Consider the following 27035-nt stretch of genomic DNA (forward strand, 5'->3'; position numbering starts at 1 on the left):
CACTGAATTGTTTCTTTAGATTTTTGACAGTGGCTACATATATCACTTATACCTTGCTTTATAACTACAGTACTTTCTGATAATATCTGGTGCAAATAACATGGCCGTGATTGCACACACAAATCCCTTAATTTCAACCTGAAAACAGCTTGATTTAAACTACAGGTTCAATTGTTGCATGTCAATATTACCATCCAGGAGGTAACTGAGGTGCTGTCCTGGTAATGGTTTCTCAAAGCCATGTCTTGTACTGTGAAACTTTCATTAGTATAGATTGGTTTTCATTTACGAATTGTAATACTATTGGTCTTTTGCAATTTTCTACTATAATCTGATGAAGCAGAGCCATTATAAGTTTCAAAGTTTGACTATTTGATCATAGAGAAATTCTTGAGGTTTACAAGCCTGCCTCCGAATGGCGAATAAAGCTGCTTCACATAGGCCTTTGGATGATGGCACTGGTGCTTGACAGGTCTACTCAGGTTTTCTTGTTTAAACCATCAAGGTTGCTGTACTTCCAGTCCACAGTTTCAAAAGAATATATTAATGCAGAGATTGACCAACTATTAACAACAATAATTTCCCCCTTTGCATCAAGTTCTGTTCTTAGCGCTGCTTTTATTCTATAAAAATCCTTATTCCTGAATAATAGTTTAAATTCCCTGTGATTTATATTGATGTTTTCTTGAATGCCTAGATACTACTACTACTACTACTACTACTACTACTACTACTACTACTACTACTACTACTACTACTACTACTACTACTACTACTATACATTTAAATGTTCTTTAGCTCAGCCCATCAGGCATCCTGATTATGGAGATATCACTATTTTATTTTTAGATAGTCCCATTCATAATTCCAAATAGATACAAAGTTATCCGCTTGATACAGGGAATGAAATTCATATGTTAGAAATGATGTTATTCTATATGTGCCAGAAATTTTTATAAGAACCATCTTCCTTTTAACAAGGCTCATTTTATGTTACTTCTTTTCCTTATAGGATTGCTCTGTTTCTTTAGCAAAGTTCAGCAAAGGGAACATATATTATATTTTGAGCAAGCACACAATTCTGAGATTATGTTTGCAATTGTATTAAATCTTTTCCATAACCTAAAATATAATCCTTCTTTAGAACCATTTTAATGAATAGAATTATTGGCAAATTACTTCATGCTGTTTTATTTCAATTTCATGCTTTTGTTGTTTTGTTGTATATTCAGCACTAGGGGGCAGTAAATAGTAAAGTAAATGTGCTACCTATTTGGATTTGTGTATTTGTTAGAGGTACACAGAGATTGAACTGTATATTAAAAATATATTGGTTTTAAACCTGTTTCCATGCCTAACTATAAATATATAAACACAGACCATACAATCAAACCAAATTAGCTAACATTTTGGAAAAGAGTAAAATGAAAAGGCCTGCTGTCAAAAAGATGGGTAGACCATCAGATTAACTTCTGTGGGAAGGGTATACTGTAAACAAGACAGCAAAAATGTAATGGTAATTTTTCTTAGTTGCTGTTAGAAGATTGAAGGGGCAAGTCCTGCACTGTTGTCGATCCCCCATTGGAATGCATTAAACGGGTTTCAATGCGTTCCAGTGGGGAAACGCTTTTTGCTAGATGATGTTTTCACAAGACAGCGATTTCAATGGAACGGATTAACATAGTCTAGCGAGGCACCACTGTAATTATATGCAGTAGGCTGCATTACAGGCTGTATAGGTTTTAAAGATAAACACTAGCACCAGACCAACCACCACCACTGAAGCTGTTTCAAAAAGGTATGAAGTCCTCTAGAGCTAATTTCAGTTAGCAGCATAGGAGTAGATTCTAAATGAACAGGACTTTCCAAAAAGTCTTCAAAGGCAGGATCACATATAACACATTGGAGTGGTAGAATCTGCAGCTCGCTAAACTGAGCATTTTTACTTGTGGTAAATGAAAACACTGAATGAAAAGAAAGATTTTCTTTGTGTTGCTGGCCTACACTGGTCTAAACATTCAGAAAGTAAATACAGTGGTGCCCCGTATAGCGAGGTTAATCCGTTCCGGATTAACCCTCGCTATACGGAATCATCGCTAAACGGGTAGGGGAAATGTATTGGAACGCATTAAACTTCGTTTAATGCGTTCCAATACCTTTGTTACTTACCCGTTCAGCGAGGATTCCAGGTGCCGGCAGCCATTTTCGCGCCTTCACTAAGCGAGGGCAGGGCGCGAAAACAGCTGCCGGCAGCCATTTCCGGGCTTCCAGCGGCCATTTTGGAACCGCCGATCAGCTGTTCGGTGGCTCCAAAATGGCCGCCGCAATACCCGATCTTCGCAATGCGGGTTTTCCCCATTGCGAAGATCGGGTATGTTTCCGTATAGCGATCCCGAAAAAGGGATCGCTATACGGAAACATTGCTATACGGTGCACTCGTTAAGCGAGGCACCACTGTATAATTTTTAAAATGGTCATTTAAAAGTAATCTCTCTGCAAATATGTCTGTAACAATCTGTACCAAATTGACTGGCTGTGTAAATGGAATGCAACAGACTTGATACCATGAACCAGCCATAGGGTAAAGAAATTCACTGACAGAGGCATAAAGAAATCCAGATTATTGAAAACAAAAGTATTGACAAGTCTGAATAACACAGAGATAGAAGAATACCAACAGGTTTGGTAGCTATTATATACAGTGGTGCCTCGCTTAATGATGTTAATTGGTTAAAAAAAACATCGCTATGGGAAAACATCGCTAAGCGAAACACGTTTTCCCATAGAGATGCAATGAAAACCGGTTAATCCGTTCCAATGGGAACAGATTGCTGTCCTTAAGCGAAAATCCCCACAGGAAACATCGCTAAGCGAAACAATGTATCCCCCATTGGAATGCATTGAAGCCTATTCAATGCATTTCAATAGTTTTGCGATGTCCGTTTTTGCAATTTTAAGTGTGTCTTAAAAGGTTCAAAATGGTTTTAAATGCTTGGAATCGTTAGTGCAGCTTCTAAAATGTGTGCAAACTTAATTTGGCTTTGTTCTGACTCTTCGTTAATTTTTGGTGAATCTTTCCCCCCATTGAAATGCATTGAACCTGATTTTGACAGCTGTGCTACTCCAGTACTCTGAAGATGCCGGTCCCAGAGACTGGCAAAACGTTAGGAAGAACAACCTTCAGAACACGGCCAAAGAGCCTGAAAAACCCAGAACAACCATTAGATCCTGGCCGTGAAAGCCTTCGCGAATACATTGTATTATTATAATTTTGTATATGTATTATTTTGTTATTCCGTTGTTTGTTTATCTGTTGTAAACTGCTCAATAATAATAATAATAATAATAATAATAATAATAATAATAATAATAATAATAATAATAATAATAATAATAATAATAATAATAAATGTTTAAACCCACTTCCTAGCCAAAAAAGGTGTGCTTAACTGTACATTATGTAGTTAGATATTTTTAAATCAAAGTATGCCAAACCTGATTCAAAACCAGGAGTGTACTTGAGCCCTCACCCTAAATGTATCATTAAGTAGAAAGATACAAACAGATACTAAGGAATTTACACTGCCAAAGGAAAATGCATTTTTAAGCAGAAAGATAAAAATGCATACTACAGTGGACCCTCGCCTTACAGACGGCGCCACTTGCAGACTTTTCGAGTTACAGACTTCTCTGGCTGCAAAATCTAGGTTCGACTTGCAGCCGGAGAATGGACCTACAGACCGGGGGAAAAAAACCAAAATGGAACATAAACGGCCGGTTATGGGATTAATCGGTTTTCAATGCATTGTAGGTCAATGGAGCCTCGACCTACAGACTTTTCGACCTGCAGCCACCGTTCCAATAAGGATTAATTCCGTAAATCGAGGGTCCACTGTAATATGTTTATACTACCACAGGAAGTAGTTATTGCAGATAATTTGCAAAGCTTTTAAAAGCAGTTGAATAAACTTATGGAAAGTGCTATTATCAGTGGCTGTTGGCTTTATGGTTTTATGATCCTACTATGATAACAAGCACTCTATAAATTATAAATCTTAGACAGTGACTGGTTCTGACTGGAGCTGGGTGTGCCCCTCCAAATTTGATGTGAGGCACTCCACCATCCTGGTCCACAAACCTCCAAGAGTCATGGTCCCAGTGGCAGAATGTAAATACAGTGGTGCCTCGCATAGCGAGGTTAATTGGTTCCAAAAAAAACATCGCTATGGGAAAACATCGTTAAGTGAAACGCGTTTTCCCATAGAGATGCATTGAAAACCTATTGGAACGGATTATCCAGTTTTCTCCCCCAGTATCGGGCGCAGCCCTTTGGGAGAAGCCTCGGGGGAGGGGGGAAGACGGCTTCGGCTCCTGCCTTCTCCCCCACCACCCGGCTTCTCCCAAAGGGCTGCCCCGACTGTGCTTGCAGCAGCGGAGGAGGTGCCCGGTGGAGGAGAAATGACAGGTCGGCTCCTGCCATCTCCTCCACCGGGCACCTCCTCCGCTGCTGCAAGCGCAGTCGGGGCAGCCCTTTGGGAGCAGCCGGGCTGTGGAGAAGAAAGGCAGAAGCCGATCCGACCCCCCCCCCCACACCGGGCGGCTTCTCCCGCTGCTCCCGATGGTTGGGAGGGGAGATCAGATCGGCTTCTGCCTTTCTTCGGAGCAGCCCGGCTCCTCCCAAAGGGCTGCCCTGACTGTGCTTGCAGCAGCGGAGGAGGTGCCCGGTGGAGGAGAAGGCAGGAGCCGATCAGGCCTTTCTCCTCCACCGGCTTCTCCCGCTGCTCCCGATGGTTGGGGGGGGGAGATCGGACATGGCTGGGAGTTGCTGCTGCGGGTTGGATCCAAGCCGCGAGGGGAGGGTGGGAGGGAGGGATCCAAGCCCGGGATGCCTGAAAGTCATCCGGATCCCACCACCCTCCCCCCGCGGCTTGGATCCAAGCCGCGGGGGGAGGGTGGGAGGCATGGCGGGACTCTTCGGCAGCCGCCGCGGCTCGGATTCGAGCCGGGGCAGCTGCCGAAGAGTCCCACCATGCCTCCCATCCTCCTCAAGCTGCGGGGGGAGGGTGGGGGGATCCGACCCATGGCAGGCTACCCCAGGCATAGTCGGACTCCTGAGAGTCCGACCATGGCCGGGGAAGCCGGCCGTGGGGAAGGGGAATCCTGGCGGTGGCCTCAGAAGGACCCTTCGGAAGGGTCCTTCCGAGGCCACCGCATGCATTTTCCCCCAGCTGAGCTGCGGGAGCGCTCCTTCGGAGGCTCCCACCGCTCAGCTGGGGGAAAATGGTGCCTATGGGGAAAACATCGCAAAGCGATTTTTCCCCATAGGCAACATCGTTATGCGATCGCAAAAGCGATGACAAAAATGCCATTGCTATGCGAATTTGTCGTTAAACGGGGCACTCGTTATACGAGGCACCACTGTACTGTTGTAATAAAGCAGTACAACTTGAGAGAAATGGGTTTAGACAGACACATTTACAAATGCTGGTACTCATCACAAAATATTGCAATTACTGCACAGGTGCAGCACCCCCTGACTAAGGCAATGGGATTTTTTTCCCCAATCAGGAGATCATCATCTAGCCAGAATCAGAGGCAAGTATTAGCAGTAATGGATTCAGTGAATTGTCATAAGCCATAGACTGTCTTTCTAGATTGTGTTTTGGACATGCAGAATAATGCTCATCAATCACCAGTGATAATGCAACCCTCACAGTCACCAAGAATGAATGAGCAGATCGATGGTATTTATTTGTTCCATCAAAATGTCTACATTGCCTTGAGTATAATAGATGACATAGTCTCACAGGCAAATATTTGTATCTGATGGAATACATATGCATCTCATCTTGCATGTCAAGATCTTCGATTTGAATCCACAGACAAACAGGGCATCAAATAAACTGAGCTTTAGGAGAAGGTTGATTCTAAAATATATTAAGAACAATGTTAGGTCTATTTCAATTCTAATTGCTGCCAATGTTTTAAATGTTGTTTTGATTATATTCAGAGTTTAGCCTTCCTTATGCATGTTAATTTGAAAGTCAAACTAGCTAAGTCAAATCGGGATTTTATTGTGCAGGTTTATGAAAGCTGAAAATACGGCTGATAGAATGTGAAAACTTGTGTTCTTGAGCAGGAGCGGTCTGGTTGTTTTTATCTGAGCCAGCATAGTTCAATTATCTGATTCTGCCTGAAGAACATCTGTTAATTTGCCTGTTTGTACAGCCTAGCAGATGCTCTGTGATGGGAACAGCTATATACAAACCATTATGCAAAATCAAGCTTGGGGTGAAGAAAAGGCAGTTAGCAGGTAGGTGGCAACAAGATGAACGCTTGAGGTTCACAATACTCCTAGGGCTGCATGTAATGAGTACATATCTCTGCTAGTTCTGCTGGGATTTTAAATTTTAAGATAAGGCAGATTTGCCTTATTTTCAGTGCTGAACAGAAAGTTGTACTACCTTGTTATCCTACACTCCCCCGTTTCACAATTCTAAATGTATTTTTCTAAATATATATATTTAAGAGCAAGCAAATGAATATAATAGTTAAACATGTAGCAGTTATCCAGTACAGGATTGTGATACTGTGATCGCATAGGATTGGGAGCACTTCCTTTTACGTATTGTGTTAATCTGAGCAAAATGTTAATGTTTGATAATGTTTTTTAAATGACAACACAAGTCGTTGTTGTAATCCAAGCCATCATATTTTAGAAATTATCAGTAGAAAGATTATGACAAAGTAAAGACAAAATATGATTTTGAATAGTAATTGGGATGAGACAGTACTTGTACCATGAACACTCCTCAAGACCAAACTACCCATGCCTTATAATATCTTTAGGTCAGGGTAATGTAGGGGATTTTTCCTGGAATGGTACTGGAAAAGGCTCAAGCAGTCTCCCTTGTGTGACCAGGCCTAATTCTGATCACTCCCCTGCTGCTATTTAATATTGAGGGAAACAATGGTGCAGATCCCCCAAATGTTAATTTACTTGACATGAGGTTTGGTGCTCACTGGTTCAGAGCAATGTGATACAATTGATGCTAGCTTTTTCAGTCTATCAGAATAACTTGCATGCCATGTTTGTGCCTGAGGTTATCATCAATAATATTAAATGTAATGAGAGAGTAAAAACCATACTGAATATTGGAACCTAAAGCATACCTTGGGTTAAAAAAATCAGGATATTTCCCCCCTCCTGATTTTATCTTTAATAGGAAAAATTTAAAATGTATATGACTTCAAATATGCATGCATATGTATTTCAGTTCATTATATTCCAAATATAACTATGACTTCAAATATGCTTATATTGAAATTAATTGTAACAATTACAGCAACAATGAAAGAACATGCTTCCTAATTTGATTCACTTTCCGGTTTTGGAATATTTTCAGGATATTCTCTGATTTGACTTACGGAAACATGTGGGCTCATATGGTAGAAATCAATGAATATAAAGTAAACTAGATGCCAATAACTGTCAGCACTCCTTATTACAGTATTTGTTATTACAGTATTTGTGAGGATACCTTTCTAGGCCTGCTTTGACTCTAGTTCACCAAGGCAGTAATACAGCACATAAATGCAGGGAGACCAGCTCTTTCCTGCCTCCTCCCTAACTGCAGCCTGAAAGCTGGCATCCTATCAGGAACAACGGCTTCTGCTGTTAAGATGGACTACACAGCTGCTAATATGATTTCTTTTCCCTTCCGTTGTGATAAAGAAATAGAGTCACAAGGAGTCATCTAAAAGTGCTCTTCTATTAACAGAACACATCCTCTGCTCATGGAAATGTATTGCATAAGAAAAATGGCAGACACCCCAGAAACAGTCCCTCATTTTGTCCAAGCCCTTGAATTTATTGGACAGCTTGTAGTCCTCCAGATGTTGTTAGACTGCAGTATCCATTATCCTTTATCACAACGAGTGTTGATGGCACTTGTCGTCCAACGCCTAAAGGGCCACAGGTTGCTGAACACTGGCACTGCAAACTCTATTTGTTTTCTTTTCAGTTTGCACTGATAGTACTGTGTAACACACTCCTTTAGCTTTCAGAGGGTGGTCTACAAATCTAAAGCCACAGAGGTTTTGGAGCATAGCTCTCAAAATCCCTGACCATTGTCTGTAGTGGGAGAGGCTTGAGAAAGTGTAACTCCAATAACATCTTGAGCCTCACATTTGGGGACCACTGCATTAGAGGTTATGGAACAGTGCATATGATTTTTCCCCTCTTGTTCTTTGTAATTCTTTGGACTCAAACATAGCAGTGTTTTCATTTTGATTGGGGCTTGGTTTACATTCATCTTGACACAAGGCCTGTCTGAAGGTTACCTTCATGCACAGTTGTACCACATGTTGAGGAGAGCACTTAGACTCCCTCCTCTCCATCCTTACTATCGACACATGGAAAGCAACATGTCTGCATAGCTGTTTGTGTGTATAACATAGGCTTCTCCTCTGCAGATACAGCATGTCACTTTCCATATGTAGAAAGTAATACAAAGAACTGAGGAACTAGGCACTTTACTCAAAGTGTGTTGAATCTGTCCTTGAAGGGAACAGAGAGCTATAATATTTAAATTAGCCCGGTTTCCTTGAGCCATGTAATCTTAATGTAGAGCTATACTACACATTTCACCTGCAAACTATTAAACCTATCACAGTTTTTGGAACTGGCCATAAGAATAGTTTTTGCTTGTACCTTAAGAGTAGTATGGTTCTCAGATAAGATTTTCTGACAGCAGCTCTTTGCATTGTTTGAAAGCCAAAAATTTAAGCTATGTACTTAAGTAGCCAATTTGAGTGAAAACAAAGAAAGCCAGGATTTAAACTGAGCCATCAAACTGGCTTTCCAGTGCCAAGATCGAGCCGTGGAAAGAATATCTGGGAGCATTTCTTCTTTCCCTAGTCACCGAATAATTGTGGCCAAAATCTCTTATATCTCAAAAAATAGTGGGAAAGGTTGAAGAGATTATGGTTTTCAAAGAGGCTTGGTGTCCAACAACTCTGTTTTATTTTTTAAAAATCAACTAGTTGAAGAATTTGATTTTAAATATAGTCGCTTAATTTAAATTATTTTTATTTTTTAAATAGGTTTCTACACATGAAACCTGGACCTTATGTCTAAACTATGGGCATTTTCTCTTAACCCTAAAGCATAGGTAGCTTGTGACTGAAGTAGAGATCCCCCTAATTTAGGAATGAACCATTCCTCCTCAGTCTACTAGCTACTATTGAAAGTAGGAGATTCACTTTTGTGCGTGCAAGCCTATTCTATTGACATAGAAATCTGATTGGGGGATTTGAAGGGTGAAAAGCATGTGGGGCAATTCTCCTTAAACATACTTCCAGTATACTTCAGTGAAGATATGTGTGGAATAAAGCATTAAAGCAATGAAATTATAGATCTTATACTTTATAAATATAGTAAAGCAAAGCAAAGTGAAGTGTGCTGCTTATATACCACTCCATAGTGCTTAAAGCACTCACTGGGTGGTTACAGTTTGATTATGCAGGCTATACATTGCTCCCTCAGTGAGCTGGGTACTCAGTTTACTGACCTTGGAAGGATGGATTGCTGAGTCAGCCTTGAGCCAGCAACTTGAATTCACATTTTAAAACGTGACTATGTCACTGTCATGCGTAGCAATGCATGCATAGCAATTTTTTACTACGCCTTTAAATATATATATATACACCCACCCGCCCACACACACACACAAAATACAGTAATTAACAATGTCTAACATCTTTGAATTCCTAGAATGGGCTAGGTATTTATTAATAAACTTTAATAAACCATTAGGTCTCATTTAATTCTTATGACTTCTTGTTATAAAAAAGTAGGAACTGAGGGATGTAAGAGAAATGCTATTGTTTTCTTTCATCCTCATTCTGCTCCTGTGCCTTTAAAAGTATTTCAGACAGGAATTTAACTGATAACACTTTTCCTGATATTAAAAGAAGTAATGTAAAAACATTAATCTGGCATTTCTAAGCAGAGGGTGAGCTTAATCAAAAAAAGATCATCTTCAAAGAAAATAGCAGTATAATTTGACAGTGTATAGTAGCTGGCTGGTTACACCAAAATGAGTCATGTACATACTTTTAACTGCATCATACATGCAGCTACACACTTCCTAACTGCTAGTGAGTCTAAGGTAGGTAGTACAATGTTAAACCTTATGCCACCCTAATGAAAAATTATTTCTGCTGTGTTTTGTTCTTCAGAATAGCACATTTAATGTAGGGCACATGGGAAGTGTTGTTACCAATTAAATTCACCTGACTACTAAGCTTACTAGATGATTTCCTATCTTCAAGTTGCACACCTTTTTGAAGCTTATTTGCATGGTAATTAAGACAGCTTTACTAAATTTGATCTCCTAAACAGCTTAAAGCAAAGACCTTGCAAGCAGATCAAGGGAGGTTTTATCTGACTGCTAGGGTTTAGCCAAGTTTCTTAATTAACCCTTAATTAACTCATCAGCTTGTAAAATATGCATAATGTTACTAGATATGAAATGGTGACAGTGAAGGGACACATAACAAGAGAGTTGAAAGGGAAAATCAGGAAGGTCAGGTCTGGCTCTGAGTTTTTCTAGAAAAAGTCTTTACCTTCCTTTTCAACTTCTTAAGATGTCACCCCCACCTTTTCCAACCTCAAACATAGAAGAAGCTTAAGTAGAATGTATAACCACAGAGCAGGAATCTGATTGGAGCTTCTTATTTTGTTATTGATTATCACCTTAGTTGTTCTGAAAATATTCTGATATTCATTCAGTATGAATGTATTATTGTTTTTCTGTCTTGCTCTTTTGTGCACCACTTTAAGCAAAACATTGGGAAGGCAGTTAAAAAAGGAGAGAGGGTGAGATTGAAAAATGCTAACAAATCAATAAAGTAAGTTAATTTAATTTATTTAATTTAACTTTTTCTTTTTCTTATCTATCATTTATTATTTTTAGTATGTTTGTTAATAATGGATGTTCATGGATTCATCTTGTTTTAATTGTATTTGTTCTGTTGTCAGCCGCTCAGAGTGGTATAATTATACCAGATGGGCGGGATATATATAAATAAATAAATAAATAAATAAATAAATAAATAAATAAATAAATAAATAAATAAATAAATAAATAAATAAATAAATAAATAAATAAATAAATAAATAGCCCGTAGGGACCAGAATAATATTAGAGGTGAGGAGAAAAAAGAGGGAGAGAAGGAAGTTTTTTGGAGTGTTTTTGCTGGGGAATTTTAAATTCTGGACTTTGCAGTCTTATAGGGAGAAATGTCTTTGGAATCACAGCATATTATATCTTGAGGGAAGCTCAGGGTTTAATCCTGGAACAGACAAAATACATACTGCAGGTTGCTTTAAGTGTATTCTCCCAAAATTAGAGATGGGCATAAACCTCAGTTTGGAGGTTCGTGCAGTTCAGATGCTTGGCACCACGGATGCCGCATGTTACTTCCCCCCACCTCTTCAGCCAAAGGCCCATTCACCAGTCAGAGCACACTCCTTTCCTACTCCTCCTTGGCTATTCAACCAGTCCCCAGCAGGAGCACGGATTTGCCTAGCCTGCTTCCTTGTCTGAGTAGCTGAGTAGAAGGTTGAACAGCCGAAGAGGTGGCGGAGAGGTGCGTGCACTGGCTGATGATTGGGGAATCCAGGCAGGGGAAGGGAACATGCAATACCTGTGGTGCTGTGTGTACGAACTCACACAGACCTCCAAACCAAGCTTTGTGTTCATCTCTACCCAAAATCATTGGACACTCCAGAAAAACATTTGTTCGAAAGTGTACTGCAAACTGTACTCAATAGTCTCTGTTATGCTGTTTGCCATTGTCATGTCAGTTCCCTCTCCAAACAGGCCTGTTTTAGAAACTACAAGTGACCAGACAGGCACCTTCTGCTTAGAAAAACAGGAATTCCACGTTCCTCCCCAAAGCAACAACAGGTATGGGGAGGAATTAAGTTACAGTAGCAAATTTTCCCTCTCCAAGGTGCTGTTTGTCCTGTGCAAGGGACTATATTTTTTTCTCAGAATATTTGAGGTGTCAGAGATAGTGCTTAGAAGGTCCTAGGGGCCCTCCAAGATCTGACCCCCCAGACCCTCAAAATGTATTTATCTCATTCCAGCACCTGTTGATGCAGGAAACACCTAGATAAAGAATGTGTGTGGGATGGCAATCCAGTGTGTGCTTTAAAACCTCTAACAAAAAGGAGTCTTCTAGTTTCTGAGACACTTTGTGCTATTGAGAAACAACTCCTACTGTGAGAAAGCTTAGAAAGTAACATATATTACTTTCCGCTTGAAGTGATAAGCCAGTCCTGCTATATCTGTAGGCCCTCCTTTCAGTCTGCTGGGTTCAACCTTGGCTGTCTGCCTGAAATTCTAGCTCTGAGAACACTTCCATGTTGCTTGGCCATTTTGACATGATTTTTTAGAAATGAAAATGGTGGATAGAATGCTAATAAATATAATGGCTGATATCCTGTTGCTTAGTATAGTATTGTACTAGAGTAGGCCCATCGATCAGTGATGATTTGGTGTGTCAACTCCTGCGTATGTTCCTTTGATTCAAAGAGATTTATGTAAGTTACAGTTAGAGTGGGGCTATTTAAACAATGAAACTTAGGAGAATTGAACTACTAAATCCCCACTGATTCAATGGGACTACTCTAGTGTAACTTGCTCCATTAAACAACAGAGTTTCAGCTAATATAAGGGGAGGTCCACAAAATACAAAACAGCAAGACAGGCTAGCAGTTAAATCACAGTGGAAACTCCCAGATAACTAAGAACTCTAGTGAAGTGTAAGAGTCCTTGAGGAGTGGAGGGCCTAAATGCAGCCAGCCTCTGGTTTGAAACCTTGTGTTCCTCCTCCATTTGGGTAGCTTCATTGTTTGCACTTACAGATCAACATGGTGATTTGGGTTCCAACTGTGAAGGAATTGATTCCTTGGAAAGGAAGATGCAAGCTCTGAGGATGCAAATTTCAAAATCCTAATTCAGGCATCCAGAGAACGCTGTCACATACATAGATTTGATGCTGATGTCCAAATTGTTCATTTCTTCTGCCTTTGATGCTGCTGAGTTAAGAGATCTCAATGGCTGTCACAATGAGCTGGAATCAGAATCCAGGCTAATATTCAAGCTCAGGGCCTTGCTGACAATTATATATATTCAGAGCAACATAATCAGCATGGACATCATGTCTAAATTGCTTGTTGCACTTTATATTTTAGATTGCAAATACACATGCCACTCTCACTGTCAAGATTTGGTACACCTGGACTGCCAACAAAATGGAAAGCTGATGGAATGCAGCTCTGCATATAACAGTTCAGCTGGCGTTGATGATGTGACGGTAATGCAATTTATTTTTTACAGATCTTATTGTTTCCAGTTGTCATTCATTAAAGAAAGGACACCTATCTTTGGATCAGTCTTTCTGTTTCTGAATCTATGACATGTGCAGTGTGTAGGCCATGTTATTAAATTGGGTGGACAGTTTGGGCTCTCTAGATATTATTGGATTGTGTACATTTTGCATCTACTGCTGAATAGTTTTAAAACATATTTCTTATACTTCTGTTTGATGTGAGGCGGGGTCTCAATTGCATGCTTTAGAACTTGCTTTGGACTTAGCTAATCTATCATAATTTGTGTTGTGTCTAAAACAAGGCACAAGATTTCATAATGTAATAAATGGTGAAAGGTAGTTAAATAGGCAACCAGTGATAACCTCATAATTCTGCAGAACAAGACAGATGAGAGGCTCCAGGCATACTAAAGTAATTTTTTTATTTTATAATTACTTGATTGGTAACTGTAGATAATTTCACTCAAAATTAGATTTGAAATGGCATTAAAGGACCTACTCTGGTCTTGCAAGCCACAGGCTTCTTTTATTGAGTCAATCCATCTCATGTTATTCTTATTCTTTCCCTCTCATTACTGTCTTTTGTCTTTGCACAATATATGCAAAATGGTTGTTTTAATAATTTTAACCAGTTTAGCCATTTTAATTGCCAGTGATAGTTCAGGCTCCATTTCATTTAGAAGCCATTATTTTGTCTTTCTGCTGTCTATGGTATGTGTAAAACCCTTCTCCAGTATTACAGTTTAAACCATTTTACCTCCGCCTATCAGGTGTCTTCATTGTCCAGCTTTTATATCTCTATGTGGTGATCAGGAATGACGTATGGATGATCTTGACCTCAGTCTCCAGCTATGCATCCTTACGCTTGATGATATTTTCTAGCTTCTTCCTAGGTCAAATTGGAGTGGGCAGGATCAAGGTAAATAAGGTTGCTTAAAGTCAGGCAGAGATGTGTGGTTTGATCCTTGCATGTTCATCTACATGTAAGGATTGGGTATTTTCAGATCAAGAAACCACACTTCACCTCAGCCAACCCTGTTTAGCACAATCAAGATCTTCCACTTTAGAAGGAAAATGGTTTCCTTAGAAGGAGAAATATTTATCAGGACCTTTAAGGCTGTCCCTCTGGAGAAGCCACTTAATGGAACATTTCCTCTGAGCTGTCCTTTGGAAGGCAATGCGTTTCTTTTTATTCATTATTTACATTATCAGTGATACTGCAAAAGCTGCTTAACATTAGTGAGAAACAGGAAGCTTTCCCTTTAAGTCTTCCTGGCCTTTGGAAACAAACCAAGACAGAAGTGTCCTGTTGCTTTTTATGTCACTAATCAGCACAGCAAATCCGTGACGCTTTGACAGGAGTTAAAAAGAAAACTTTCACAGCACTGCTGATTACAGCAACAATTAAAAAGAAATGCCCTGCCCTCCAAAGCAGGGGTCCCCAACCCCCGGTCCGCGGCCTGGTGCCAGTCCATGGCCTGAGCCGGACTGGGCCGAGGAGACAGATCTCCCACCCACCCTGGAATCCCCCCTGTACAGCCCTTTCATGCATGCGCGTGAGTGCACGTGCACCCACATGAGCACCCCTGCCCCTTTGTGTATGTGCATGAGAGTGCCCGCGTGCCCCCATGTACCCCCACCCCTTTGTGCATGTGCATGAGTATGTGCCCCCTGCATGCCCACCCACCCACCTCCCACCCCTTTATGCATGCGTGCAAATGCACACACCCACACAAGTGCGCCCTGCCCTTTCACATATGCACATGAGTGCGGGGGGGATGTCTTGCCTTCCCAGCACATGGATCCCGTCCTCCCCCAACCAGTATGTGGTGTCAAAAAGGTTGGGGACCACTGCTCCAAAGGACAGATCAGAAGAAGTGTTCAGTTAAATGGCTTCTCTAAAGGGACAGTCAGCCAGCCACTTTGGTTTGATTTCAGCAATCACACACACTCAAGTTGAACCAAAGCCCTATCCGCACCTAAAAAGCAGTAGCACCTAACAGGGACCCAGAAGAGTGTGGGTGGGACGACTCTGTGGGACAACCTGGTTTGCTCTAGTAAAAGACATCAGGTAATCACTGGCTTTAGGAATGAACCAGCCCATCCCTGCAGCAGACTAAACAGTGGACTAAATACTTTTGTAGTCAGATTCTCAATCTTCTTTTGATTTCTTAGCTCTAGGTGTCCATTGTGACTGATGATTGAAGCAAGGTAATTTAGATTTTTAAAAAATCAATATTGAAGTTTGTCTTCTTAAAGTTCAACAGTAATGCCATTTCTGCATTTTCTTCTTTAAATGACATCAGTACAGTATTTGTTTCAGATCATTGTTATTTTCTGCCAGTAATATGTTGTAATTTGTATATCTTAAATTATTCATGTTTCTTCCACCATTTTCTGCTCTGCTTTCGTCTTAGTCTAATCTAGCTTTTCACATTACATGTTTTACATATAGACTGAATAGACAGGAAGATAAATTGCACTCTCATCTGACAACCCCAAGAACATCTGGGGACCCAAAGTTTGGAACCACTGTTTTATGGTGTTCAGTTCTGCTTTATTTCCATCTAATTTAATACATTGGGGGTCCTATATTCCCATGCTATCTCTTGTTTCATTTTGGATTGTCTCATTAAAGGAGTTTTGAGGTACTGTATTTGCCAGCGTACAAGATGACTTTTTGGGCCCCAAAAATGCCTCCAAGTGGGGGGGGGTTGTCTTGTACGCTGGGTGCACTGAATGACGCGGAGCCGCGCTGGCCGGGGAGGAAGGCAGGCGGGCAGGCAGGCAGTCGGTCTGGATGGAGGGAGGGAAGCACAGCCTGCCATGCCTTGAGCGGCCAGAGCCCGCCACCCCACGCTGCTGAGCCAGCCGCTGAGACAGCCGCCGCTGAGACAGCTCCGCCCAGGGCCTGGAGCTACACCCCACAGCAGTGCTGGACCTCCTGGCTTCCTCTGAACCTCCCCCGTCTCCCGGGAAAGCGACTGCGGACCCACCCATCCACCCCCAGGCTCTCGTGCGCGAAGGCCCTCCAAGGATGCTCACTGGGCTTTGAGGGAGAGCCTGAGGGCCGGAGTGGGGCGGGGCAGCATAGGGTCCAGTGCCCCCGCAGCAATGCCTGTCTCTCTGCTGGGCTCCCTCCTTGGGCCTCCTTGGGCCACGACAGTAACCGGAGACTCCCCTCCTTTCCCCACCCCAATGCCCGGTGGCGCTGGAAGATGCCTTCGACCCGCAGCGGTTGGAGGAAGCCACGCGACTGGAGATGCAACTAGATGCTGGTGGAGGTGATGAAGCAGCTGCGCGGCCGGCCAATCCCTCCGGGAGAGGCTTCCTCCAGGGGGGTAGGGGGCCCCAGCTGAGAGTCCCGGGGCTCGCCCGCTGGAGGAGCGTGCGTGGGGGGCGGGCGAATAAAAGAAAGGCCTCTGCAAAAAGGTGGTCCGGCTTGGGCTTGCTCGCCCGCCACCCGCCCGTTTCCCCTCTTCCTCCTCCTCCTGTTGGGGGGGTCGTCTTATACGGCTGGTCGCCTTGTGCGCCGGCAAATATGGCATAAACATTCAGAAGTGGTCTACCATTGTCACTTTCTATGTAGTGCTAAGAATAGTTACCTTATGTGCAACTGCTATTATCTATGGAAGATTTCCTAACAGTGTCACTTTCTATTAATGCTGCTACCCAGTAGCTGCCCTTCAAAAATGGCTGTCCCATTATTGCTGGAACTATAAGTTCTCTTTTGCTAATGCAACCATTAACTCGTGAAGAAGCTGGGTGCATCTTGGGCTGGTATCTCAGCTTTGATCATTCCACCCTGGATAATTGTTGGACACACACCTTGCAGGGTTGGGTAGTGTGTTAGGTAAGCTGAGTGCAGGACTGCCAGGAGGCTAGACTTCATTCCAAGTGTAGATTTCTAGTGGGATTGGTTTGACTAGATATATAATATTTTTACGTATTAGTGAAAAAAGCATGGTTACTAAAAATGCTGAAATTCTGGTATAATAATGTCATTCAGGATAACTCTTGTTATGAAACACAGCTTGGAACATGGAAAACTGCTGTCCTATTGACACATATGGCTTATGAACTGGAAGGGGAGTCACCCATTTCAATGGGGGCAGCTTGTTCCCAAAATTATATGGGGACAAGCTGCCCCCATTGAAATGGTCACAAGCCATTTCTGCTTATTCAGTAATTAATGGCTGACTGAACAATGAGTAGTAGTGAAGGTTGCCAGTGAGTTAGTAGTGAATGTTGCAGAGTGTGATTGTGAGTCCATTGATGTGACTAAGCTTGATGTGAATGGGCTGCCAGAAAAAAACAACAACCAAGAGCATTTCAGAAAGTGCCTTTTTTGCACTTGATTATATTTGAATTATTTGCACAAAAAATGCTGGTCTTGACCTTTTATTGGTTAGACACCTTGCATAAATCTCTGCCAAATCAAACATATGCATATTGTGGAGTGGCTAGAGAGTGGCTTCAGAACTTTGAAAAGTTAATTCTTTGCACAACATTTTCCAGACTGGCTGGGATATTCTGGGAGTTGTGCGCCAGAAGTAAATTTTCTGAGCCCTGGCTTTTCTGTCTGTCACTGAATAGAGAGCTTGAGAGGCAGGCACAAATGTATGCCCACTCCTCTGTCTCGGCTCGCTCCATTCCATTCCATTCCTTTTATTCTGCTCTTCCCCTGCTCCAGTATTGGATGTAAGCCAAGGCAGCTGGGGAAATAGTCTTCAAGAATGAAGTGCAGGGAGGATGGAAGAGATAAAATTCATTCCAGGGTGGTTTGGTAACATTGGGTTAGTAACATCCTAAAGAACTCACCAGTGCTGCTAAGAAGAAGCAGAATGGCCATCAGCAGCAACTATAAAGACTTTTGCATTGTCAGATGTTGTGTTTTTACCACCACTTTTCAAATTAATTTTTAATTTGCATCTGTGATTGATAGCCAGACATCTCCAGACAGACAAGTTATAGCCTTAGGGACCTGCTGGCCAAAATCACTATACATTTGGATTATATTTACATTCTGAATGTCCTGCTGCCACCAGTCAAATGTTTATTTATAATATGAGTAGAGTTCTCTCCCATTAAAATGCTAAAGAGTTTTGTCTGTTAACAATGCACAACTGCTGCATTTCATGTGATTTTGGTCTTGTTCGGTGGGCAGTGAAAGTATTCTCTCTCTTCAGGTCTGGAGATTGCTTGCATGCATTCAAAAGAATCATTAATAAATGTGAATAAACTTGTATGCTGGAGTTTTGGCTGGGCTGATGCTGTAAAAAAGCTTACCAATAGCAATAAAGTTTACAAAACTGACTGCAAATGGATTGCTAACATTTTTAAAAAGTCTCCTAAATGCACACTGTGACTTTTTTATTATGTATTGTATGACATGAAATTTCAATTAGAACCAGTGGTTTCACTGAATGATTGAACATGAGTAAGAATAAAAATTGTTTCATGAGGTTTTTTCTTTCTTTCTTTTTTCCCTGTGCATATGTAAGTTGTTTATTCTTATTGTTCTATATTACATCTCTAAGAGTTGGATTTTTATCATCTTTCTTGTTGTGTCTTAAAATATCTTTTCACATGGTTCGCCCCTCAGCTTTCTCCCAATGCAGACTCCTATCCTTCCGAGGTATAGTTCCCCTCCTTCTTTCCCATTAATATGTATTTCAAAGGCACACAAACTCATCTCCTGCTGAAAAACTCTCAGGTTACCTACAAAAGTCAGCAGGTGCAGCTTTCAGTTCTCTACAAAATGGATCCAGCCAACACTTTCTTCTGCACCCTCTGTTGAGATGGCGGCATAGTTATGTTGCCATAGTGAAATGCAGTGCAGTATCCATCCATTCATCTAGCAGTGGTAGAACATAAACTTAATTGTATAAAACCTCTTTCGCCTAAGTCAAAACAAATAATCTCTTCCCATTACCTTAACAAATAACTATCAGCAAAAATTCCCAAGTTACAAATTCATGCTCATATTAGAAACAGGAATGTAGAATATCAGCTTTCATGGAGTGTCAGACTTGTTGAACTTCCACCAAAGAGCTAATCATATGTGTCTTTCTGAGAGTGGGACGGAGGCTTTTATGTTTCAAGAAAAGGATCTGGGCATGTGCCAATGGAACCACATTTTGTTCTGTCTGACAGAATTTGAACTCACTAAAAGTTAATGAGTTTCAAATGTTCTTCTTTTGTGTACATCATCCACTTTATAGTAGCAAGCTGTTGGTGATTAATAGTGTCTGTAGTTTGTCAGGCATTTTCATCATTCAGAATACCCCTTGGCAGTTTCTTAAAGAATGCCACAGACAATGGTTGTTCTTAAATTGTTAAAAAATGCCACAATTCAGAGTGAACTGTGTAGTGTTGGCAGTACTATGGATAATACTCTAAATGTACAATATTCTTCATCTTTTTTTGCTGGCACCAACCTGTGAATAATCATGCAGAAATGAAAACTAGTATTACCAAACAGCATTCCATTCCCTGAGTCTGAGGGCTAAAAACTGAGACCAGAGAGTGGGTCCTTGTGACACAATTTCCCCCACACACCTGCACCATGGCTTATACTTTAGTGTATATCACAGTTAGAACACATCTATTTGAATCAATAGAACCTATGAAGGGACTGACTAAATCCTCATTGATTCATTGGGCCTGCTCTAATACGATTTACTACACTAAGCAACAGGATTTTGACCAGGGAATTTGAAGATCTATTAACTTAACATTCAATAATTAATCCAGCAAGTCTATTCTTGCTGGGACTAGGATGTGTACTTTGTCATTATCAGTAAGCATAGCTGATACCCTCCTAGGAAAATATATGCGTGTTTTAGGAAAATGAAGTAGAATAACAGTCAAAATTTGGCATGCTAGCTATTACATTAAGCTTTAAGAATCTTGATTGCTGTTGATGATGATTAAATCTTACATAGGTAATAAGCCATTTTGTAACATTCTGTTAATGTTTGCTTATAATTTTAAGAAAAATAGTGTGGATCTTACACAACTAGATTGTTATGTTTTTGAAAATTACAAAAATTGTGTGTAAGAGGAAAGTGTATAGGTGTTTGTACTACGTTCTGCCAACAAAGTCCAACAACTTTGTAGAATTTTCAGAAGGGTGACTGATATTTAACCCTTAGTTTAGCCCAGCTCCTATTAACATTATCAAACCTACTGACTTAAAATACCTTAGCAATTTAGATGTTTCTGTTGCTATCTTTTTGTTGTGGGCAATACAGATACTCGACACCTGTACATGATCATAATCTGTCTTCTTAATTTACTACATGCATAGACATTGAGTATGTGAACAATCCTACTGAAAGACCATTCACATTTATAATTACACATTCATTTCACCAACTGCAGCATCAAGTTTCAAGTGTTTACTAATTTGCAAAATCAAGCAACAGTTGCCATTATCCCCTTTTAATTATCCTGGATATTTTTTTTCCACCTGACATCTACAACCAAATAGAATTTACTTAATTTTGAGCTATGTAAAAGTTTCGAAGAGAAGTGAGATGGAGCTTCTTATATAAGTGAATGGGCATTTATTTTATTTTTGTAAAATGAGACATTTTGCTTAGCTCTGAGGTCATTAATTGAATAATCTGCTTGCATATTTAGCAGCTGTTGAAATTTGTTGGAAGAAAGTTAGTAAATGTTTATTGACCCATTGAAACAGGTGTTGAACATTTGTTGCACTCTAGATAGAAAGTAAGTGAGCAGGAAGATTGAAATGTTTTTTGCCCTTTTTTGGCAATTAATTTTCACAGCCTAAGATACTAACTTGCAGAGTCACTCTTTCAGTTCCTCCAGACTGTGCTGCAGATGCTCATGGTGATTCTTCAGATCTTACCTCAGCTTATTTCTGCATCACACAACCTCATACGCTCTTTGGTTTTTCATGTGACAGTCTCCAATTTCCTTGTTTTCTGAAAATTATTTCTGTCTTATTTTAATTCCATAGAGGAACCCAAGGAAAATTAGTTGTGCTGTTTCTTCCTTTGTTACTGTTATATGCTGTTAAATAGTGTCCAGAGTTTTTGAGGTATGTAAAATGTTCAGGGGATGGTTTATCATTGCCATGCATCAGTAAATTCCCATGACTACACAAGAATTTGAACCCATTTCTCCTGAATTCTGATCCAGTACTCCACCCACTACACCACAATGGTTTCTATTTCTTGTGATAGCATTCTCAGTGTTATCACCATCCTTCATCGTGGTCATCAACAACAACACTCCCAATAAGGGATTCTGGACTGAAAGTCAAGATAAAAATATTTTAATAAATAATTTATTTAAATAATATGTTCAAAGGCAAATATCTTAAATTTGGAGCAAATTTTCTGTCATGTTGAGTGCTTTCATTTAAAGTTGTCTTTGTCTTCTCCTCCATGCTCAGAAGGATGGTTTTGTTGATAGCTAGCCTTATTGATGTGCAGAAAGTTCAACTGGACTCCCCACATCCCTTTGAAGCTTGGAATAGCTGACACTTACCCTTCCCATTTTATGAAAATGTACAATAGATTGTGTTACAATAGGTTATGTGAAGAAAATAATAACATTTCCTGATAATTCCTCATTCTACATTGAATTTTCATTTTATTTAACACATCTGCAGTTCTTATAATATTTTTAACCACTCACTGTACTTTTGGAGTTTTTTAAAAAAATTTCACCAACTATACATAAACATCTCACTAGATATGTAGACTGTGTCTACAGTCTTTTGCCCATTTATCTGGAAGTAACATGCACAATGAGATGACTTCTGAGTAAATGTATAGAATTGCACTAAGTATGCCCTTGCATCATTTCTAAATTTATGTTTGTAGCTGTAGGGTGGCAGTATGGAAACTTTACTTTTTTTAATACTGCATTCTCTTAGGGATGTTATGTTATGAGCCAAATGAGAATGGGGTGATGGGGGGGGATTATTTAGCAGGCAGTGGGGTGGGCAGTTTGGGTGAGGGGATCAGATGGGCGATAGAGGGGTGATCCTGCTGGCAATCGGGCAGGCAGTGCGGGGTGAAGGCAGTGATCAGGCAGGCAGTGAGGGACGATTTGGAAGGTAATGTGGGGGTGGGGGTCATCAGGTGGGTACAAGCACAGTTCTTTCAGTTTTAAAATTCGTGCTATCTGGTATAGCGCTGTATCAGACAGCAGAATTTTTTTTTAAAACAGCAGGGCATGCACACCAATGAATTAATTCTACCTGCACCACAAAATAAATGGATCTCTGCCAGAGGAGCAGAAAACCTTGCTCCCTTGGCAAGTAGTCAGTGGCATCAGTTCATAGTTTTAAATTAGGAGAATGAGACACAGAGAAATGAGTTGGGGAGATCATAGTTAGCTGAAGCTCTCTCTAAGGAAGCTCTCTCTGAAGAATAGATATACTGTAGAGTTAGCAGCTTTTCTATTAACTGAAGATTTATATTTGCTCTTATTGTGCATTGCTTCTACTACTTGTAATTGCAAGGACAGCACATGAAGAGCATAGAATGCTCTCCCATTCATGAGAAACAGTTATGTAGCACTGGGTTCTCCTTTTAATCACTGCCTAGAGCTGTGAGAAGCACTTTTCATTCTTACATATTGATGACAACCCTAGCTAAACCAATAACATATAGTAGCCTAGTTACTTTGACCAAACTCTGGGAGGCAGTGGACGACAGGAGGGCCTGGCATGCTCTGGTCCATGGTGTCACAAAGAGTCAGACTTAACGACTAAACAACAACAAACAACAAGCCTAGTCACATCCACTTCTAAAGATGGGGTGACTTTGTTTGTCCAGATCCACGGTTTTAGGATTTTAGGAGGAATGCAAGAAAATAGTGATTAAACTGTGTTAGTTCAAAAGTATAGTAACAGAGATTTTTCATAGTTGTAAATGTTACACGTGCTGAAGCGGATGTTCAAAGTAGCATTGGCAGCTCACAGTTTGTGTTTCTACCTACTGTGATTGTGGCAAACAGTTCAAAGTTAATTGGGTGAAAAGGCTTTCCCAGAAGAGAATGCTAACAGGCTAAATGAAGATATTTCTAAAGCAACAGGCTCTGACCTTGAGCTTTGTTGATTTACTTTGATTCAAACCATCTGCATTCAATTAGAAGCCTCCAAAGCTCCTAAAAGCTTCCTTCCTCTGATTATAACATGTGTTGCATGTGAAACACCTAATGTATTTCAGATGGGTAGCTGTCTGTAGCAGCAAAGACAACAGAGATGTTTGTGGCACCTTCAAGGTTGAGATTTGTTGTGGCATAGGTTTCTTCTTCGTGGCCTCTGTGAATGCACACAATAGGGTTTTGACAGCACCTGCTCTGGTCCTCGCGGAATCTTCCAGAGCTTTTGTAGAAAAGTAACAAAGTTTAGAGTTGCCCCTATCGCATATGCTCCACCCACCTCAGCCTTCAGTTCCATTTTACCACCTTTAGGCTTGGAACCTCTCGGTCTTAGAGCTCTCAATTTTGACATATTTTTACTGGATTACAACTTCTGACACGGATTTCCCTTGACTATTTGATCTCTCTGTTGCCCCTTGATTACGGACGCTTGATTATTCTTCAATTCATGCTTTGGATTTTTTTTCCGGATCGCTTCACTTTCCCGCCTTTTTCTGGCTTTCCACTACGGCTCCTTCTTAGTGCTATTTCTCCGACATTTTCTCAGAGACTTGGACAATTCTGGACTTTCACCACAATTAATCGTGAGTCCTACTACCCTTATTCTACTTTATGTCCCCCTCAGGACCCTTCAGTAGGTGCGTGTCGTGTTCGCGTAAACTGCCATTCTTGGATGGTCATGACCCCTGCCTTTTTTGTCTAGCAGAGTCCCATCAACCACATTCCTGCAGACATTGTAAAAAATACACAAAAGCCACCCTAAAAGCTCAGCAGCAACGTTTAAAACTTTTCCTGTGGAACAAGACACTCTTGGTGTCAAGGCCGTCCAAGGTGGAGACTATTCTGACACCATTGGCTACCCCACGGTCTGAAGTACGGATTGCCTCCCCGCCTCCGCTGTCGACATCGAAATCTGTCGGCAAGCTCGCAAAAAAAATCATCCACTCCGACCACAAAGAAGCCACCTACCTTGACATCGAGAACCTCTTTGAACTCGTCTTCGAATGATCCCCTGAAATAGAAAAAGTCATCGTCTAAGGACAAGAAAGACAAAACCAAGGACCACAGAAATAGATCCCTCCAGTTTTGGCGTCGCTGCTATCCCTGATTTTGGAGGATTCATCCCAGGACCAGGAATCTCTTTCTGAAGCTGCTGCTTCTCTTCCTCCACAGCAGCTCGACACTTCACCTACTGGACCTGACCACTCTCATGGCATAGCCAGCTAGTTGATGCTATTGTGTCTAGCCCGGCTTCTGCCCATTATAGCCCTGTTTCTACCAGGCAGGCATCACCTGCACTTTCATCACCATCGACTTCTTCGAGGCCAATTTTTCCACCTCAGAAAAGAACAGCAAAGACAAAACATCTATCTCCAGATCAACGCTGATCTTCTTGGTGTGAGGTAGCGGTTCTACCTCAATCTTCTCAGCGCTGACATAAGTCCAAATATGACGACCCCATTTACATCGAGGTTGATCGTAAGAAGTCCCGTCATCAACATGACAACTCAGCCAAGACAACTACAAACTTCGCCCATTTCTCTCCATACCATGCTTCAATACTTAGGCTATTTATTTGATTCCGGTCTGGCGTTATCCACCCTTAAAGTTTATATCTCAGCTATCGTCTCTTTCCAACCTCACGACTCTGATTCACCACGTCTTTTCTCTCACCCAACTCTCAAATCCTTTTTGAAGGGTCTTTCGAATATCTGACCACCTGTCAAACCTCCTGTGCCTCAATGGTCTCTTCAACTTGTTTTACGCGTGTGTATGCGCCATCCCTTTGAACCCATAGCCTCTTGTGACATTTGTCTACTGTCATTTAAAATTCTATTTCTGGTGGCCATTATATCTGCAAGAAGAGCGAGTGAGCTGGCAGCTCTCCGATTGGACGCTCCTTATCTTCAATTCTTTAAAGACAAGGTTATTTTATATCCCAACCTTTCTTTTTTGCCTAAGGTTGTCTCTGATTTTCACCTCAATCAACCCCTAACATTACCAACGTTATTTCCTCAACCTTCCTCGGACATTGAGTGCATGCTCCATTCACTGGACATTCGAAGAGCTTTGGCATATTATGTTTCACGGATTAAGGATTTTCGTGCTGCCCCAAGGCTATTTCTCTGTTTCCATGGGTCACATAAAGGTTCCCCTGCTTCCTTTTCAACTGTTTCTCGATGGCTTGTGTCCACTATTGCTCTGGCTTACGAACTGCAAGGCAAGACTCCTCCAGAAGGTCTGAAAGCACATTCCACCAGAGCTGTTGCAACACCTACAGCCTTGCTGTGTGGTGTCGTTGTCCCAGACATCTGCAGAGCAGCCACATGGTCTGACGCATCAACCTTTGTGACACACTACAAACTAGACCTTCGGGCCAAGAAGGAGAGAAGCTTTGGAAGAGCAGTTTTGACATCTGTTCTGTAGTGACGGCCCTCCTTCCGGTAAGTGAGCTTGCTAGTCACCCTATTGTGTGCATTCACAGAGGCCACGAAGAAGAAAGACAGGTTACTTACCTGTAGCCCTGGTTCTTCAAGTGGACCTCTGTGAATGCACACATCCCACCCAGCCTCTCTGCTGTCCATCACTGACTATGTCTCTGCTAAGCTCAGGCTATTGTGGCGGATAGATGGAACTGAAGGCTGAGGCAGGTGGCGCATGTGCGATAGGGGCAACTCTAAACTTTGTTACTTTTCTACAAAAATTCTGGAAGATTCTGAGAGGACCAGCACAGGCACTGTCAAAACCCTATTGTGTGAATTCACAAAGGTCCACTTGTAGAACCATGGTTACAGGTAAGTAACCTGTCTTTTTGTAAACTAGAGACTAGAGATGGGGGTATTCGTATTTGTGGCAATAACGAGGGTCCAGCCCCATGGGGCCAGGCAGTCCACTCACCAATCCGCCACTGCTGCGGATGCTGCGATTCTTCCAATGGCTCTGCAGATTGCGATCAGTGAGCCACTATTCAACCTTGCAGCAAGGCTTGTCCTCCTGCTTCCTGCCAGGAGTGGCTAGCCGATCGTGATCTGCGGAGTCATTGGAAGAATCTTGGCGTCTGCAACAGTGGCAGATTGGTGAGTGGACCGTCCAGCCCCATGGGGCTGGACCCTCATCGCCACCTGTGCAGGGATATTCATGTACCCCCATCTCTACTAGAGACCATTCTACCTATTTCACAGATGTTATCTATGCAGCACAGAAACTGTAAAAAACCGGGTCAAAAATCATACAGTGGTTGCAGCAAAATCTGAATCATTTTCACACTACTGTATTAATTAAACATGCTTCTGGATGCCCTCTTTAGGATCTAAAAGCTGGGTCCTGCCTGGGTGTGGGGATCTAAATATATGTAAGTTGTAGACCCTATTTAGGAGTCAAGCAAAGATGTTCTTACAGACTCCCTGTGTATTAGCTTTGTTTATGCAGCCTGGAGGAAAGAAGATTCATTTGACCTCCCCCAAAGATCTTAAAACCCAGGA

At 41.3% G+C, this 27035-nt stretch overlaps 1 protein-coding gene across 2 annotated transcripts in view; it reads left to right on the forward strand.

Annotated features, from left to right (window-relative positions):
• RASSF3 (Ras association domain family member 3) overlaps nucleotides 1-27035 on the forward strand; it is an 84491-nt gene that overhangs the window by 7821 nt on the left and 49635 nt on the right. Inside the window, exons 1-2 of one of the 2 annotated variants that reach the window (XM_078376894.1) lie at nucleotides 10852-10914; nucleotides 13268-13389. In XM_078376894.1, coding sequence (XP_078233020.1) covers nucleotides 13339-13389 — 51 coding nt within the window. In that variant the 5' untranslated portion in view covers nucleotides 10852-10914; nucleotides 13268-13338. Of the gene's footprint in view, nucleotides 1-10851; nucleotides 10915-13267; nucleotides 13390-27035 lie in introns of those variants that run through there. The other variant, XM_078376895.1, reaches the window with a different exon arrangement.

This window comes from Pogona vitticeps, chromosome 5 (assembly GCF_051106095.1).
Source record: "Pogona vitticeps strain Pit_001003342236 chromosome 5, PviZW2.1, whole genome shotgun sequence".
Classification (NCBI taxonomy): Eukaryota; Metazoa; Chordata; class Lepidosauria; order Squamata; family Agamidae; genus Pogona; species Pogona vitticeps.